This window comes from Mirounga angustirostris, unplaced genomic scaffold, assembly GCF_029215605.1.
Source record: "Mirounga angustirostris isolate CCGP_5_RB_7025 unplaced genomic scaffold, mMirAng1.0.hap1 SCAF_10, whole genome shotgun sequence".
Lineage (NCBI taxonomy): Eukaryota > Metazoa > Chordata > Mammalia > Carnivora > Phocidae > Mirounga > Mirounga angustirostris.
In genome coordinates, this window is record NW_026991718.1 from 71,734,165 (window position 1) to 71,752,235 (window position 18,071).

General features: G+C 39.5%; 1 protein-coding gene across 1 annotated transcript in view; it reads right to left on the reverse strand.

The window, feature by feature from the left end:
* Positions 1–8,044: 8,044 nt before the first annotated feature.
* The window catches only part of MSH2 (mutS homolog 2), an 80,862-nt gene continuing 70,835 nt past the window's right edge, over positions 8,045–18,071 (reverse strand). The window contains exons 12-16 of the mRNA XM_045885046.3: positions 15,887–16,132; positions 14,624–14,828; positions 12,995–13,242; positions 10,179–10,354; positions 8,045–8,363 (exon numbers count right to left, since the gene is read on the reverse strand). Coding sequence (XP_045741002.1) covers positions 8,193–8,363; positions 10,179–10,354; positions 12,995–13,242; positions 14,624–14,828; positions 15,887–16,132 — 1,046 coding nt within the window. The 3' untranslated portion in view covers positions 8,045–8,192. The remainder of the gene's footprint in view (positions 8,364–10,178; positions 10,355–12,994; positions 13,243–14,623; positions 14,829–15,886; positions 16,133–18,071) is intronic.

Here is an 18,071-nt window from a genome sequence, read left to right on the forward strand (position 1 = left end):
GAAAGAAAAATAGGGTTTTCCAAAATGAAATTGTATTATCATGAGATTCATAATAGAAAACGGCAGTCTTCCCTGCCTGTCCTGCTCACTGTCCAGAGGGGGCTGCTTTCAGCTCTTAGAATCCTCCGGCATTTGTCCCCATGCTTTTTATAACATGCTCATGCTGCTATGTCTTTATTTTGCAATTTGAGACATTATCTTACAGAAAGAACGTCAGATTTCCTCTCTCATGTACTTCCTTATCCCAAATATATGTACTTTTTTTTTTTTTTTACTATTTTCCTTAAATTACTTGTTGGTGTTTAAATTATTATGACTAACTTTAAAATAAAATAGAGTGGAAATCAGCGAAACAGAAATGGACAAACAATAGAGAAAACTCATGGAAACCAACCAAACGCTGGTTCTTTTAAAAGTTAAATAAAATTGACACGATGAACACTGAGTAATGCATATAATTGCTGAACCATTCTATTGTACATCTGAAACTAATAGAACACTGTATGTTAGCTAGACTGGAAGTAAAGTTTAAAAAACCTAGTAAATTATTATGACTAAATGAGCAAGATACCATAGTTGAAGTGGGCAGTATACGATCCTATTTTACTTTTTTTAAATGAAATTTTTATATCCCCGGAGTTAATAATCCCACCACCTTTCTTCCCAATCACTTTTTCTTTGTAGCTATTATTCATTGAACCCCAAAGTCCTCCACTGCACCCAAACCCAGCAGGTCCAACCTTCCAGGGATTCCTGTCCTCCACCTGGTCGCCGTCTGATTTTGCTTCAATCTACTATTTTTCAATCTTGAAGGTTACTTAAGTCAGAGCGAATTCTGAGGGTCACAGCCTGCTTTATCTCCTCACCCCCACTCTCCCGAAAACGTGGACTTAAGTGTATGCAGGTTGGAAGTGCTGCTTTGATCCAACCAGCTAGGCTTTCGTTTGTCAGGTAACCAGAGGTCCTCTCTCATTCTATGTCCTTGGGATTCACTGGGTCTTTTTTCTCCATGTTTGGTTCTAGTGAAGGAGCCACCAAAAGAGTTTCAGGGAAAAGCATTATCAATGAGTATTTCTACACCTTGACATACTTGGGTGCTGAGATCACAGCTGATAATAGGAGATAAAGCAGCCAAGTGTGCTGTTCCTGATGAGAGAAATACCAGCTGGATCAGAAACATGGTACTTGGAGAGGGAGCAAGAAGGACGGGACCCCGTCGGGGTAGCAATTGGGGTGCCGGCGTAGACTGACTACGAGGCTTGAGTCTTGCAGGTGTACAACCACCATTTCATATAAGCAGGAAAGATGAGACCACCCCAACAGACACACACTGGTGGCCCTTGGGCAAAATCAGACCCGCAGACATATTCTCCCGGTCAGCAGCATTTCTAAGCTTTTGAATGCTTTTAGGCTGGCGTTCGCCTTCACCGCACTACCCTCCGTACCCCGCACCTGCCCGGCCCCGAGGGTGTGGCATTTGAGAACTCTAATAGTCTGGTCCCTTTAAATTACAGAAGGGGGCGGGGGCGGGGGGGCGGGGAATCTCCGAGGAGGGGCGGTTCAAGTCACGCACTCGCACTCAGTGGCGACGCAAGGGCTGAGCGGCTCCGACAGCCGCCTGGATACGTGTGGATACGCCCCTCTGCCGCTCACTCTCACTCAGCCGCATGGCCTGGCCTGTGCTGGCTGAGTCATCAGTTTGCTCGCTAGGAACAGATTTAGAGCAGAGCGCCTGAGACAACCGGCAGGGCTATTCCCCACAGGCTGGGTAAAACCTTCCCGGCTCAAGAAAGAACATACATAACCTCCAAGTCGAGTGATCAGAACATCGGAGTGTGCCAGCTTCAGGGTCCTGCTAGACACGCCGCTGACTTTTCATTTCATTCCCCCATTTTGCAGGCTTCTGGCCAACCATCTCTTTTCAGTTCAGCGTAATCCTTTGTCCAGAGTACAGTGCTGCCGCTTGATTGGAGGGCAGCATTTGGTGATTGGTAAGCGCCTGAAAGAACGTAGCAGCTTCTCAGCTGCTCAGTGTCCTTGGGCTCATAAGCCCTAGACAGCGGCCGTGTGTCAGCCGTAAAGCCGGCGGGCTGCAGGGCCCTCGTGGACAGACCCCGCTCGCTGTGTCCCCAGCCGCCAAGAGAGAAGCCTTCCATAGGAGTGCCAGCTTCCACCACAGAATTAGAAATACCTAACATCCGCACCACACCTCCATTTTCCTTAACTCCTGTTCCTTTGCCTGCACCGCTCATTTTGACACTAAATAATATTTAGAAAGATTAAATTTATCACAAGTGTGCCTTTCAGATTCCTAACTACATTTTAAGGCTCTAAATGGAAAGGGGGAAAAAAGTAGATTTTGGAGACACGCTCCTGGGGTGCAGATCCTAGCTCTGCCACTTACTGGCCGTGTGACCCGGCCGGGTCCCTGAACCTCTGAGGCCAGGTGGCCTCATCTGTGGAGCGCAGACAGAAGTGCCTACCTCTAGGAGCTTCTGGAGGAACAAGCACAGGACCTTGTCCTTTCAGATACTCACTAAGTATTTAATGTTGCCAAACTGTTCATCCAGGTTGTCATATTCAGGATTCATTGTGGAAAGTCATTGTCATGATTGATTTGGCTGAGACACAATGTTTTAACAATAAAATACCACATTAAAACTGATACTAAATAGGAAGTCCTGATCATTATGTGAAGAAAAGACAGAGAAAATAAACATACATCTTGCTGGACGGACAAGGCATACTAAAATTCCAGATCGGTGTCTGAACTGAAAATAGTTACACTGTCCTAGATTTAACTATGCTTAGTTTGGTTTTAAACTATTTCCATTCAAGATTATTTATAAAATTAAACTGGCTGCCAGTTATAAGTGTCACCAAGATTCTAGGAAATAAACATAATAATAATAGTGTGATGATACATGTTAACCGCTATGGTTAAACTTAGTGGTTGCTTCTGAACACCAAGGGACTCATTGCCATTGTTCTTTTGTTAGAGCTAATGAATTGTCCACTGAGAGTTTTCCTTTCCTTCTCAATTTAACCATTTAAGGGAGTTTATAATATCTCTTGACCTCTTTGAAGTGAACCAAAGGCAACAGCAGTGTGGTCTTCTATTCACCAAGCCTAGAAGTAAGAGCAGGATGGTCCAGTGAAGGCTGCCCAACATCCCATATTGTTCGTGCCACTGCTGAATTTCCCACAGAGCTGGATGAAAGATGTGTGTGGGCACTTCTGTTGGACAAACCACAAGCCAAAGCAAAAATATGCTAACATACATTGAATTTGGACCATGTTCTGAATGTTGTCTGACACCATGAAACACTGCTTCCAGGGAGGTGGGGAAACTGCTGTGTCAAAGGCAAGGCGAGGGCTCCCCATTTCCCTCTGCAGCGGGCAGGAGGCATGGCTACCAGCAACGAGCCGTTTCCTACAAGGGACTCCTCTGTGACACGGAAGCTCGGCAGCACAGAGTTCAGACATCTGAAGGCCACATGGATAAATTCTGAAGCAGAATTAAGAGAAAGCTGCAGCTCGCTCTATCAAGGAAAGTGGAGTGGGGAGAACAGCAGGCAGAAAAGTATTATTTTAATTCGGGCTCCACTTCCAGGTTTAGCCTCAAACTGTGGGTATCACTCTGGGCATTTTTCATCACCGTCCCCGGCCACACCAAATCCCCCTGACCCAAACACGCTGCGCCCAGGAAGGCAGTGTTAGATTTCCTTACAAAATCCCCTTTACTCATTTGTTCTTCTTCAGAAGCTGATTAACAGTGTTTAATTTATTTCAGACCAGGAACCGGTTTTTCTTCTGACTGTTCAGCGCACCATTCTGATCAACAGAATGTAACTAACAAGCTTAAAGAGCCACTCAATACTGAATCAGCAGCTCATACCATATGCTGTGGGTAAAAACATACTTCCCAAAAAAGCTAAATGCAGAAAGACCAAGGATAGAAGATGCATTTAATACTTAAGTCTAACAGGATGTGCTTAGTATGTGGAACATTGAGATTTTAAGGGGGAAAAGTTATTTTTTAAATATATCTATCCTAAAACATCTTTCTTCTGTTCTGTTACAGTTTTTATCCTCACAACAGTATTTTAAGGGAAGAAATCAAATTAATTACAAAAACAATTGCAACTTGGATGGATCTTTAGTGCGATCTTTTAAAAAATGCAAAATCCTGTTTTCTCAGAAACGTGGTTATATGGCCCACAGATTTCATGGTAACAGTATGGTTAAGTTCTAAATCTTGGAAAATATATATTCGACTTTACTCCGGTATTATCCAAGTTCATGTCTGAGTGAAGAAAACCCAAACCACATCACAATTACAATTTTTAAATGCAAGGGTCTTTTGCTTTACATCCACCATTCCAAAAGGAAGGAGACTCTCATTGAAGGCCTGGTTGCTTCATTAGCATATTCATGTAATAAGCACAGCTTAGGCCTGAAATATCTCAAAGGGCTCCATTATGTATTTGTCATTTTCAAAAACATCTTACAACTAAACACTAAATCTCTTAGAGAAATGAAAGCCGCCTGATTTATCAGAGCTTGATAGACTACGTTTTCTTAGCATCAACACCCCCTCCCCCCCGCCATTTCTTGTAGGGCTAACAACTAAAACCATGGGCTGATTTCTGTTTTATGCATGCTTTTGTGTAGCAATCTAAAAACACTCTTTCCCCGCTAAGCAAGGGACGAAATATTTCACTGGAATTTTAAAATTGCTTTTGAATTATATGACAGTCTTCCATTTGGAAGTGACTAAATGATTTTGTCACCAATAAAAATTTCCACATTTAAATTCTTCCTAAGTTTACCTTCTTCCCAAGCTTTTGGTATCCAGAAACAAAAAACTGATATATAACTCATCCTAAACTGTCGATGATGAAAAAGAGCACAGTAAATTAAAATGAGCATTTTAAAGGGCCCATTGGGTCTTAAATTTTCATTTGTTCTCACAACAAACATAATGGCAGTTTAACAGGAACTATAAAGCGCGTGCACAACCACCACCCGGGTCAGAAGAAAGAATGCTATAGCACTCCAGAAGCCCGCTAGGGGCCGCCTACCCCTCAGTACCCGGGCCTCCAGAAACAAACCACTCTTCTGACTTCCACATTCAACGTTCTTGTTCTTTAGTCTCAGCCCCTATGAATGCACCACCAAACAGTATTTACCTATTCTTCAACTTCAACCGAGTGGGGAAAAAACTATTATTCCTATCTCTCACTTCTTTTGCTTATTGTTAAGATTCCATCCAGGATGTTTTGTAGAGCTGTAGTTAATTTCCAGAGCTGGGTTGTTTCCAGCTAGGGTCTATCACAAACATTTTTGTATACTCATCGTAGTACAACATGTCCAAGCATTTCTAGAGTATGCACCTAGGAGATTTGCTGGGTCCTGTGCATATTTTCCACAAACTAGAAAATTATTCCCACCAGCAGTGTGGTCATGTCACATCCTCACCAACAGTTGGTGCTGTCACACTTTAAATGACTGTCAGTCTAGTGGCGGGGGGGGGGGGCGGGGGGGTAACCCAGCACAGTTTTCATTTTCATTTTTCTAAATGGTGATTGAAAATCTTTTCATGTGCACAGACCATTTAGATTTCTCTTGGGTAAAGTCCCTGAACTTTTTCTGAACCAAGTTTTATGGAGATCTAATTCAAACACCACACAATGCACCCATTTAAAGTATACAATTCAGTGGCTTTTGGTATACTCAGATGCAACGATTAACAGTTTTAGAACATTTTCATTTCAAAAAGAAACTTTAGGGCACCTAGGTGGCTCAGTCATTAAGTGTCTGCCTTCAGCTCAGGTCATGGTCCCAGGGTCCCGGGATCAAGCCCCGCATCCGGCTCTCTGCTGGGCAGGAAGCCTGCTTCTGCCTCTCCCACTCCCCCTGCTTGTGTTCCCTCTCTTGCTGTGTTTCTGTCAAGTAAATAAAATCTTAAGAAAAAAAAAAAAAAAAGCCAAAACTTTAACTATCGTATCACCTCCTTAGCTACCCATTTTCTGCACACCAGCCCTGTGCAACTGCTAAACTACTCTTTCTATAGTTTTTTATATTCTGGACTCTCTTATTAATGGAATCATATAATACATAAATTCTTGTACCTGGCTTCATCACTCATGTCCATCCACGCTCATCCAAGTTGTAGCACGTAGAAGTCTTTCAGTCCTTTTATGGCAAGATAATATTCCACCATATAGGTATCCCACATTTTGTATGCTCCTTAATTCATCCATTGGCCTTGGCCAATTGGGGTGCTTCCACTTTTTGGTTATTATGAATAATCCTGCTATAAACTTTTGTGCACAAGTTTTTGTGTGTTTCTCTTGGATATATACCTAGGGATGGAAATGCTGAGTCATATGGTAACTCTGAGAAAATGCCAGCCTATTTTCCAAAGTGACTGTACCATTTATCTTTCTCAGTGTATGAAAACTCCAATTCCTCCACATCCTCATCAATACTTGTTATCTGCTTTTGACCTTAGCTGTCCTAATGCATGTGAAGTGGAAGCTCACTGTGGTTTTGATTTGCCTCTCCCCATGGTATCCTGTACCTTTTCACGTGCTTATTGGCCATGTGTACATCTTCCTTGGAAAAGTATCTCTTCAGATCCTTTGGCTTTTAACTGGATTGTCTTTTTGTTATTGAGATGTACTGAGCCGGGAGCCCGATGCGGGACTCGATCCCGGGACTCCAGGATCATGACCTGAGCCGAAGGCAGTTGCTTAACCAACTGAGCCACCCAGGCGCCCTGTACTAAGACTCTTAAATGCCCATTTTCTTAGTAACTGTATAGAGTAGTTCTTTTTTTTTTTTTTTTTTAAGATTTTATTTTTATTTATTTGAGAGAGAGAGAGAAAGAGCACAAGAGGGGGGAGCGGGAGAGGGAGAAGCAGCCTCCCTGCTGAGCAGGGAGCCTGATGCGGGACTCAATGAGTAGTTCTTTATATGTTCTGGTAATAAATCCTTTGATATCTTACATAGTACCAATATATTCTCCCATCATGGATCTAGTCTTTTCACTATGTGATGCCTTTTAATGAAAAGAAAGTTTCAATAGCTGAGTGAATGGTGTTGTGACTTAAGACATCTTTCCCAGGGCGCCTGGGTGGCTCAGTTGGTTAAGTGGCTGCCTTGGGCTCAGGTCATGATCCTGGAGTCTCGGGATCGAGTCCCACATCGGGCTCCCTGCTCAGCAGGGAGTCTGCTTCTCCCTCTGACCCTCCTCTTTCTCATTCTCTCTCAAATAAATAAAATCTTTAAAAAAAAACCAACATCTTTCCCAAAGCCAAATCATGAAAATATATTTCCCTGTATTATTTTCTATAGAACTACAAAACTAAACACTAAAAGCTTTCCAGTTTTGCTTATACATTAGGTCAAAAATTCACTGGAGTTCATTTTTATATATGGAGTAGGGATCCAATTTCATTTTGTTCTTATACAGCTATCCCATCATCATTTATTGGAAAGATGGTCCTCCCCACCCATATTCAGCAGGGCCAGCCACTAACGCTTAACCATTTCATCTCTGTCCTGTAAAATAAGAGAAGCAGACTAAATCAGGTTCCCAATCTGAAAGGTTTTATTAAAATGCAGACTTCTAAGTCCTCCCACAGAGAGAGGTGGGAGAACAGCAGGCAGGCAGAAGGATCACACTAGGACTTCGGGTTTATAGTAAATTCCTTGGCTAATGAGTATGCAGCCAATCTGGCTTCTGCCAACATATGGACACTGTGGAGATCAATGGAAATGATTTCCATGGTTCTTTCTAGCTTTAAGAGCCTTTATTTTTGCAAAGTCTTTGGGTGCAACTTGCTTTTTCCATATCATTTGGGAAGAAAGATGTATACACGTCCTATCACAAAGAAACACAACGCATTTCAAATTCCACAAACTACATGACTTTATTTATAAAATGCAACACACCACCTACTATTGCCCGTATCCATTTAAGTATTCCTCAGCCACAGCTCTCATTCTTCCAAAATAAAAATCTTTGAAAATGTACTCCAAGTATTACTAAATACTTTATTAAGTTGATATCCCATGGGTCTCAAATTGCCAGCACTATGACAACAGGGTTAATATAAAACAATACAAAAGTGATACAGATAACAGCTTATCAGTATTCTCTTCGCTCCTTTGGTGGGATTTTCTCATGTAGTAACTTTGATTCGTGAAATGATTTCATTTACAAAACTATTATTCTTTGCTATTACCTCAGCTTTCAGCTGTTTTAGCTTCATTGTGATGTTTTCTTCTGACATTTCAGTAAAAGGCACTTGCTTCACCTTGGATAAAAACTCCTGAATAATTTTTTCACCTTGCTGAAAGACATATGAATGCTTCATTAGTCTTTAAAATCTCTCTAAAAAGTCACAATAAATTGTAATGAATTGTTTCATTAAATTTCAATCTAAACACACCACCCAATATTCAAAGAACATTCTTTAAATTTTAAGCGTGCACTATCCAGAATATATAGAAAGCCCTTAGTTGACCACATTTCGTCATAGCAAGTTATTAAAGGGTATTTATAAATACATTCTCAGCTGCTAATGAAAAGGGGCTCAGTATTTTAGTAGTTCCCAAATCTGTCACCCTTTATAATCGATATATAAACTTAATCTTCTGGGAGAAAAAGAACTCAAGGTTTATAAATACTGTAATGCCTAGATAGTCCCTGAAAATTCAGTACTCGCATACACACAGAATTTTTAAATTACTATTTTACTGGCCAGTTACTGGCATTCTAAAGAGCATGGCCATTACTTGCCATGTGATCATGGGGAAATTCCTTAACCCACATTCCTCATTCATACATGGGGATGATATTGCCAACCTCACAGGGCTGTTGAGAGAACTGGAGAGTGAATATGTGTGCTCAGAAGTGCTTAGAACAGTGCCTGGCAAAGGGTAAGTACTATGTAAATGTTCATCATCACATACGAAGCAGAACTAAAAAGTCTCCTTTTCATACACGGAGCTAGTTGGTAGCAAGTACCTTAAGGGTTGAAAGGTAGATATCCAAATGGTAAGGTAAAGAAGATATATTTCTCTATTAAATAACAAGTGTACTCTTTTTGAAATACAGACAGGATCTAGACTTAACATTCATAGTTATGCATCTCCCTTAGCTTAAAGTTTTTTCAAAATACAATGTAATTAATATTATCAAAAGTACATGGTTTCTGTTCTAGTTGGAAACCAGGGATTACATAACAGAGCCTACCTAACCCCAGCCCCAGATCACTGTGTTGCTCCTAACAAGACCATTCCAAAGCAACCTCCCTAACTTAAACTAGGAGCAAGATAGAATACATTCCTCCTGCCTACACAGGTACAACAGACAAAACTATACCTTTTAAGCTTAAAAATCATACATGCTCATCTATTACTGTAACAATTATCTATCCTTCAGGTAAGAACATCAAAAAACTCACTGGCTAAAAGCTAAAACATGACAAGAAGTTCTCACAATGCATAACCACAGTAAATGCTGCCAGGACCCACCAGTGAATTAAGATCCTTTTATTTTCATTATTGCAGAGAATTATCCTTTACTTTTAAAAATATACATCAGGCATATGCTGTATCTTTCTGTGTGATTTTCACCCATCACTCAGAGAAGGCCTAACTTAAGATGCACTTCTCGCATGAGAACTGAAACATCCTGCCCACAAAGAGCTTTGTAGAGTAAACATGTCATATACCGCATTATTCTCCTTGACATGTTCATTATTATCTCCCCAAATAGATTCTAGACAACTGGAAGGCAGAACTGTGTTTATTTTTTTGTTAGTCCCTTAACTAAGCAATTAACTGAGTAAATGTGCAATTAACTGGACTTGACCTATTTGTTTATGAAGTAATCAAAAAAGGGCTTGGACATCTGTAACTCCTTTGAATTACTTACTTTAAACCTAGACTAATATTCCTGTCCTCCTACATTTAAAATGTGGTACTGACATGCTCTCTTTTGGTCATGTACATAGTGCAGAAATCAAAAACGATATAGATGAAGTCTTCGCCAAGCAAAGAAATCTAAGTGAAAGGCAACAATGAGTAAGTATTAGAATCACACGGGACCTGACAGATCTAACAACACAGGATTAAATAATTACAAACACAATGCGACAAACCTCTCTTTCCAGATAGCACCTCTTTGCTGCTGGTTCCATGTCATCATATCCTTCTGATTCTCTGATATTCTGAAACTCCTCTAGTTCCAGAGCTTTCTGTCTAGCACACTCTATGACATGCCTAGGGAAATTTGCAAGCTCTGCAACGTGAATCCCAAAACTCTGATCACAGACACCTAGAAGAAATTTGGGGGTTGTGAGGAGCAGGGCAGAAAGAGACAGCAACTGATGTAAATAGAACTTATCCATCTCACCTTGTCATTTGGAAACTTAATTTTGTATTTCAAATACATTAGCCAAATGTTTCACAGTAACTTAGACGAAGGAATTTTTTTTTTTTTTAAAGATTTTTATTTATTTATTTGAGAGAGAGCACATGAGAGGGGGGAGGGTCAGAGGGAGAAGCAGACTCCCTGCCGAGCAGGGAGCCCGATGCGGGACTCGATCCCGGGACTCCAGGATCATGACCTGAGCCGAAGGCAGTCGCTTAACCAACTGTGCCACCCAGGCGCCCTAGACGAAGGAATTTTAATTAAGCTTTCAGTGGAAAGTAATTATGACTTGGCACACAGTGTTTTGTTTTATCCTTGACAAATGTAGTAGGAAAAATAAAAATACCCCCCAAAAAAGCTTGATAGTGAATCCTCAGAGGTCTGGACAAGTATCAGAATCTGAAGAAAAATTAATCAACTCAATTATCCCTCTGAGGTTTTCTCATTTCATAAGGGAGGAATTAAATAAAGTACGAAGAAAAAAAAAACCAACAAGATAAATGTGTGTCACTAATTAAGAGCATTTTATTCAAAATATATGGTTTGTTACTGAACAGTCCATCCTCTAGATCTGCCTACGTCATTTTCTGGAGATAAGTGACTTCAGGAAATTGGCTGGATAAATACAAATATTTACAATACCGGTCTCAGAAAAGTTACTTACCAGTCTTACATAATCTTATTCTGATTCTAAACTACTGCAAACACATGACAATGGAATTTTAGACTCATATTACCAGTAAATTTTGTAGACTAAGTAGCTTATCTTCATCCCCATTTGCAGAAAATAAATGGACTTACAACATTCCTTCCAGACATTTAATACAAATGATGCTCAGAGTTATCATGGAGCTTCCATTTTTTGCCTCAACTATGTATCAACTATAAAAATTTTTTTGGCCTAGTTATATATCCCATGCACTCTGGGCTGGATACTCTGCACAACTAAGAGAAACAAACAAAAATAAAATAGAAGCAAATGTTGATAAACATCCACAGCGACGGATGGATTTATTCCTATCTTCTCTCAGGTCATCTAGTCTTTTAAAATTCTGAACCCAGGGGAGCCTGGGTGGCCCATTCGGTTAAGCGTCTGCCTTTGGCTCAGGTCATAATCCCAGGGTCCTGGGATCAAGCCCCTCGTTGGGCTCCCTGCTCAGTGAGGAGTCTGCTTCTCCCTCTCCCTCTGTCCCCTACTCATGCTCTCTCTCTCACTCCCTCTGTGTCAAATAAATAAAGAGAATCTTAAAAAAAAAAAAAAAATTAAAAATTAAATTCTGAACCCACTTCTTGAGGTGCCTGGGTGGCTCAGTCGGTTAAGCGTCTGACTTGGTTTCAGCTCAGGCATGATTTTGTGGGGGTCATGAGATCGAGCCTCACAGCAGTCCCCATGCTCAGCGGGGATGATTCTCTCCCTCTGTCCCTCCCCGCCCCCTCGCATGCTCTCACTCTCTCTAATAATTAAATCAAATTCTGAACCCATTTATCATACAAAACACAAAACAAAAAGCAAAACTTCAACTTCGTGCTAAATGCCAGGTCCAACTAAAAGTATCTGTGTTTTATATCAATAATAATAATAAACACAGTAAGTCAAAAGGATTCCCACTGAAGCATAAGCAACAAAGGATAAAAGAACCAAAAATAATATTGTACTTATGTGCAACCAAGTGATTGCAAGAAAATGTGTTCTTGGTAAATCAGAAAGCTATCTGAAAAAGTTATTCCAATGACTGGTGAAATGTCTAGGCAGCAAAAACTTTATAGCATGTTAATCTCACCAATTTGGTAAATCTCATTAGCTGTCAGACCCACAAATGACAAACTTTTCCGAAAAGATGAATCATTCCCTATGTGAGAACTACTAACAATTTCAGGATTTGTGGAAACCCTACCTTTATTTTTTTTTTTTTGAATTTTTTTTTAAAGATTTTATTTATTTATTTGACAGAGAGGGACAGTGAGAGAGGGAACACAAGCAGGCAGAGGGGGAGAGGGAGAAGCAGGCTCCCCGCTGAGCAGAGAGCCTGATGCGGGGCTTGATCCCAGGACCCTGGGATCATGACCTGAGCTGAAGGCAGACGCTTAACGACTGAGCCACCCAGGTGCCCCTGTGGAAACCCTACCTTTAAATGAGCCTGTTTATGTAACACACCCTTAAAAATACAATGAGATAATTATAATAAATGGTTCCTTAAGCAGCATAAGAGCCCTGGAACTTCAAAGGTTATTATTGCTACTATCTAGTAGATACTTTTGACAAGAAATCAGGCTGCCATGGGAGGCAGTACAAAACCCTCTGTGGTAATGTTGAAGAGCAGGAGTTATTCTTTCTGCAACTGTCTTATAATGAGTGGTCCTATTATGAGACACAGAAATATAATGTACCCTGTCCTTGTAGCCAGATTATGAACTAAGAGTAAATGTGTTCTGTACAAACATCAATAATTCTTACTCAGAATCAAGAAATGACTGATGATGTCATGGGTAGAAGTTTCCCACTGCCACACCTGAGTTTACAGTACACCAGTGGTATACACTCACCTTTCTTCACCTGATAAAGCATAGTTAAGGTCTCTTCAGTAGTTAGTGCTGTGACATGTAGATTATTAACAGTTGGTATCTGATTGGCCAAGGCAGTAAGTTCATGAAAATGTGTTGCAAACATGCAAAAAGCACCAATCTTTGTTGCGATGTACTCTGATATAGCCCACGCTAATCCAAATCCATCATAGGTAGAGGTTCCTCTCCCCAATTCATCTATAATTATTAAAGAATCTTTGGTTGCAGACCTGAAACACATAATTACATGAAAATCACCCATGATGTGTGATAATGCAAAAAAAAACAAAAAAAACAAAACTAAGGCAATACATTGGGAAAGATGTGCCACAAACATAACAGATCATCTTAATATATAAAAAATTCAATAGTAAATTAAAAAAAGAGAACGGGCATGGTCATAAACAACTGATGGAAAAGGAAACAAATAGTGAATAAATATTTTTTAAATTACCAATCTCACTAGTAATCGAAGAATTTCTGAATCAGCTATCATTCATTTCTTGCCAATCAAACCAGCCCAGATTTTAGAAAATACCGCATGAAGATGGCACAAGGGTGTCAGGTTATGGACACCCAGCTGGTGCACGATGGCCGTAGCCCTACCAATCAGATATTAGCATTCTTCCTTTTCTCTTCTTTAACCAAATTTAAGGAGAGGATTTTTTTTTTTTCCTCAATTAGAGAATGCAACAGTACTTTTTTTTTTTTTTTAAAGTAGGCTCCACACCCAGCATGGAGCCCAATGTGGGGCTTGAACTCACGACCCTCAGATCAAGACCCTCAGATCAAGACGTGAGCTGAATTAACATAACATTAAAAAAAAAAAAAAAGACATGAGCTGAGATCAAGAGTTGCACGTTTATCTGACTGAGCCCCCCAGGCGCCCCAAGAATGCAACAGTTCTTCATGTGCTTACTGGTCATTTTTTTTCTGTGAATTGCCACTGACATCTTTTGCTTATTTCTTTAATTTTTAAGTTATGAATATTAGCTTGTTGACCAATTATTATACCAAACATTTGTACTGCTTCTATAATTCCCCACAAACAATGAATAGTAATTTACTAGGCCTCTACTATATGTGATGTGCTTTAGAAGACACCAAGAAACGGAAGGGATAGCTTCTCTATCTTTAAAGAAGTGTCTTAAAAAAATGAAATAAAGACAAAAGATTTCAGTAACCCCTAAAACAAAAAACCGAGTAATTACAGGCATGTCAAAGAGTTCAGAGAAGAAATACCCATGACCTGAGGCTTATGTGACAAGGAAAGTCATCAGAGAAGTAGAATTTCTGTCACTAAGGCCTTTAAAGATTGGAAAGGACATGGGTAAACATTCCAGGTACTGTGAACAGTTCAAGCAAAAGCATGGCAGTGGTGGGAGTTATAAGGCGAACAACTACCAAAAACCTTAAGACAAATTTAAAAATCAAAGCTTTCCTCAACTATTAACAATTACCCTTTTAAGATAATATGAAGTGCATAAAGTTCACAAGAAAACTATTAAACTAGATAAAGGTTCTCCGATGTTTTATCGATGAATCTGCAAATGTACTTCTAACAGGACAGGGACATTCATTTCCATTTTGAGGACTGGGAAAATCACTCACCTGAGAATAGAAGCAGTTTCTAGCATTTCAGCCATGAATGTGGAGACTCCTTTCAACTGACTGTCGCCAGCCCCTACACGGGCCAGGATGCAGTCCACAATGGACACTTCTGCTGACTCACATGGCACAAAACACCCAATCTGGGCCATGAGAACGATCACCCCAGTTTGGCGAATATATGTGGATTTACCTCCCATATTGGGGCCTTTAAAATAAATTACATCAAAAAGCAAGATTATTCATTTATTTCTGCCACTAATAAATTGCTAGTCCTAAATCGCATTTTGGTGACTAATCACCTGATCGTACAGATACGGCATATAAGCAGCAGAACCATCAACTGCCAGAGTAATGCTATTCTCCCTTCAGACAAACCTACACTGCACCCTTCATCGACAGGACCATAAAAAATATACCTTACCTATAATTTGCCTAGAAGAACCATAGATTTTCCCACAGCTCATACAACTGCCTGCACGATAATTTTATGTCATCCAGAAAAGTAGTACACATCTAATTGATTAACTAAACACAGTAATTCATTAATAAATGAGGCTATTAGTGAATGGGTCAGTATGATCTAATCCTTCAAATCGCTTAAATTCCACACTAAAGCCCTAAGACACAACCCTATTTTTCGCTAAAGTATAATTTATTTGTCTGGGTTAGATCATATCAACAACTTGAAAATCCATTTGGGGAACTAGATTATCATCTCTGACTGTTTCCCAAATATATCTGGTCAAAGACTACCCCCTCCACTTTTGTTCTCTAGAATCTGGTTGGTTAAGATCTAAAAATACTTCAGCTTGAGAGACAGGCTGCATTAGTCTTATTATAAGCAAACTTTTTTTCATATTTCACACGAATACAGTCCCATGTCTTTAAAAGAATTGCTACCCTAGGCTGAGGTCATTCCAGCAGTCAGTTCTGCTTGACCTTCAATGACGCACTATCAAAAAGGTCTGGCTTTGAAGGCATGTTCATTTTTAAATGCACTAAACCCCTGGAACAGAAGTTTCATATAAAGATGACTTTCGCTCCTAAGGCCTCCCCTTCCTTCCAAATCTTCCCTCTAACCCAAATGTGAACATATTACTAACTAGGATGAATAACATGTTCCGTTTCTAACGTCAAAAACTAGGATTTTCTTCATCAGTTTTAAATATTTCCACTCCAACATAAAAAAGGGGAAACATTACCCCCCCCAAAAAGCCCATAAATTAGGTGGGGTTTTTTTTGTTTTATTTATTTATATATTACCAGTAATGATGTGGAACATCTGTTTATCTTTTTCAAAGTGAACATCATTAGGAATAAATGCAACTTCATCTTGAACTTCAACACAAGCATGTCTGGATGCTTTCAATGTAATTTTCCCTTGTCCTTTCTCCAAAATGACCGGTCGTACATATGGAACAGGTGCTCCATTTGACACATGTGCAAAGCTGACAACAGCATCTAGCTGAGCTAACACATCATTGAGCGTCTGCATTGGTTCTACATAGCCTGTATAAAAACAGAAAATGTGCACAGAAATACTGAATAAAGAAAATACATATAAGCAGTTAGAGGAATAAATTTAATTTCCCTATTTAGGAATTTAAAATCCATTTTCTAATTTATATACTTAAAAAATTAACAGAAGTTTGCCATAACTAAACTTCAAAGGAACACCTAAAACCTCCAAGGTTAAAACGTATTACTACATCTTCCCCTACTATGAATAGACTTCAAAAATAGGAAGAGTGTGATGCCCTCCCTTACCAAAATCCATTAAAATAGAAAACACACAGCTGCTTATCATGATACATGCAAACACCAGGTTGTAAGATATAAAATTGTGACCATGAAGGCCTGTGCCTGTATAAACCTGACCATATGAGTGTTACTTGAGCTTTTCCTCCCCATCAGTACCACATGCAGTTGAATTTTAGCAAAATTTAGATCCATAATTGTCACTTAAAATACTTTCAATGAGATTCTACTCTTCTAGAACATTAAAACTAAAAGCTATTATGTACACTAAAAAATCCCTGACAGGTGGCAGGCAATTCGTGTTTCAACAATAAAAATGGTCAAAATTTATAGAACAGATTCTGAAATTTTAATAGCGAGGAGGGGTTGGTAAAACATCCCATACATTATGTAGAACTATCACACGGGCATCAATCAATGTGTCAAAAGCTTCAAAGGACATTCATAAGAATTAATGAAATGGCAGGATATAGGATTCATCTTTGACTCCCTTGTTCCCCATAGAAGTGATAAAATGTTTTAAAAATAAAAATTAACTTATGAATGGCTGAATACAAATAATTCTGTTACCGTCTCACCACTTTTAAATTTATTCCTGTCTTACGTAACAGGTATTGTTTAAAAAAAAAAAAAAAAAAGGAAAGGAATGGTTCACACTACCCTATCATGTAGGAACAAGAACCTGCAAGAATTACTTAAACATTAATGGACTTATTGTAGCTACTTTAAAAAAGGAAAACTGAAGCCTCTTAAGGTATCTCACATTGCCTAGCTCTTAACAGCATCACCTAGTCTCATTTAATAGCAAGATAAAGAACCATAAAGATAACCCATTACATTTTTAAATACAGATAATGTGTACAGACCAAGAAAAAGTTTCATTTAAATTCAAGGTAACTCTAGGGGCACCAGGGTGGCTCAGTCAGTTAAGTGTCTGCCTTTGGCTTGGGTCATGATCTCAGGGTCCTGGGACTGAGCCCCGCATCGCGCTCCCTACTTGGCGGGGAGTCTGCTTCTCCCTCTCCCTCTCCCCACCCCACTTGTGCTCTCTCTCAAATAAACAAAATTTTAAAAAAACCTTTAAGTTTTATGTTTATTTTGATTTACTATAAAATTCATAATAGCAAAATAATTTATAGAATGACACAAGTACATATTAAATGAGTTTTTACCACTCAATAATTCAGCATGTGTATCCTGGAAACGAGGACATCCTCCTACTTACTCACAATACAAACTCAAGAAATACGACACCAATACCATGTTCTTTCTTACTAAACTTCACCGATTTGTCCTGAGTGTCCTTGATAGCTCTTTCCCATCCCCAACTCCTAGTCCTGGATCCATTCAAGGACCACCTACTGATTTGCTTGTCGTGTCTCCTTAAGTCTCTTATAATCTAGAACAGATCCTGGCCATTCCTTTTTTGCTACCATGACACAGACATTTTTAAAGAGTACAAGCCTTAAAAAAATGTCCCACAATCTAAATTTATCTCCGTTTTCCTTTCTTGTTAACAATCAGGTTAAACATTTTTGTCAAGAATACCACATGGGCAATACTGTGCTCTTCCCTCTACATCACATCCGGAAGCATATATATGTCATTTGTCCCATTACTGAGGATGCCAACTTTGATCCCTTGGTTGAAGTAGTTCTTTGGTATATTTTTGAAAGGCAAAATAACGGTT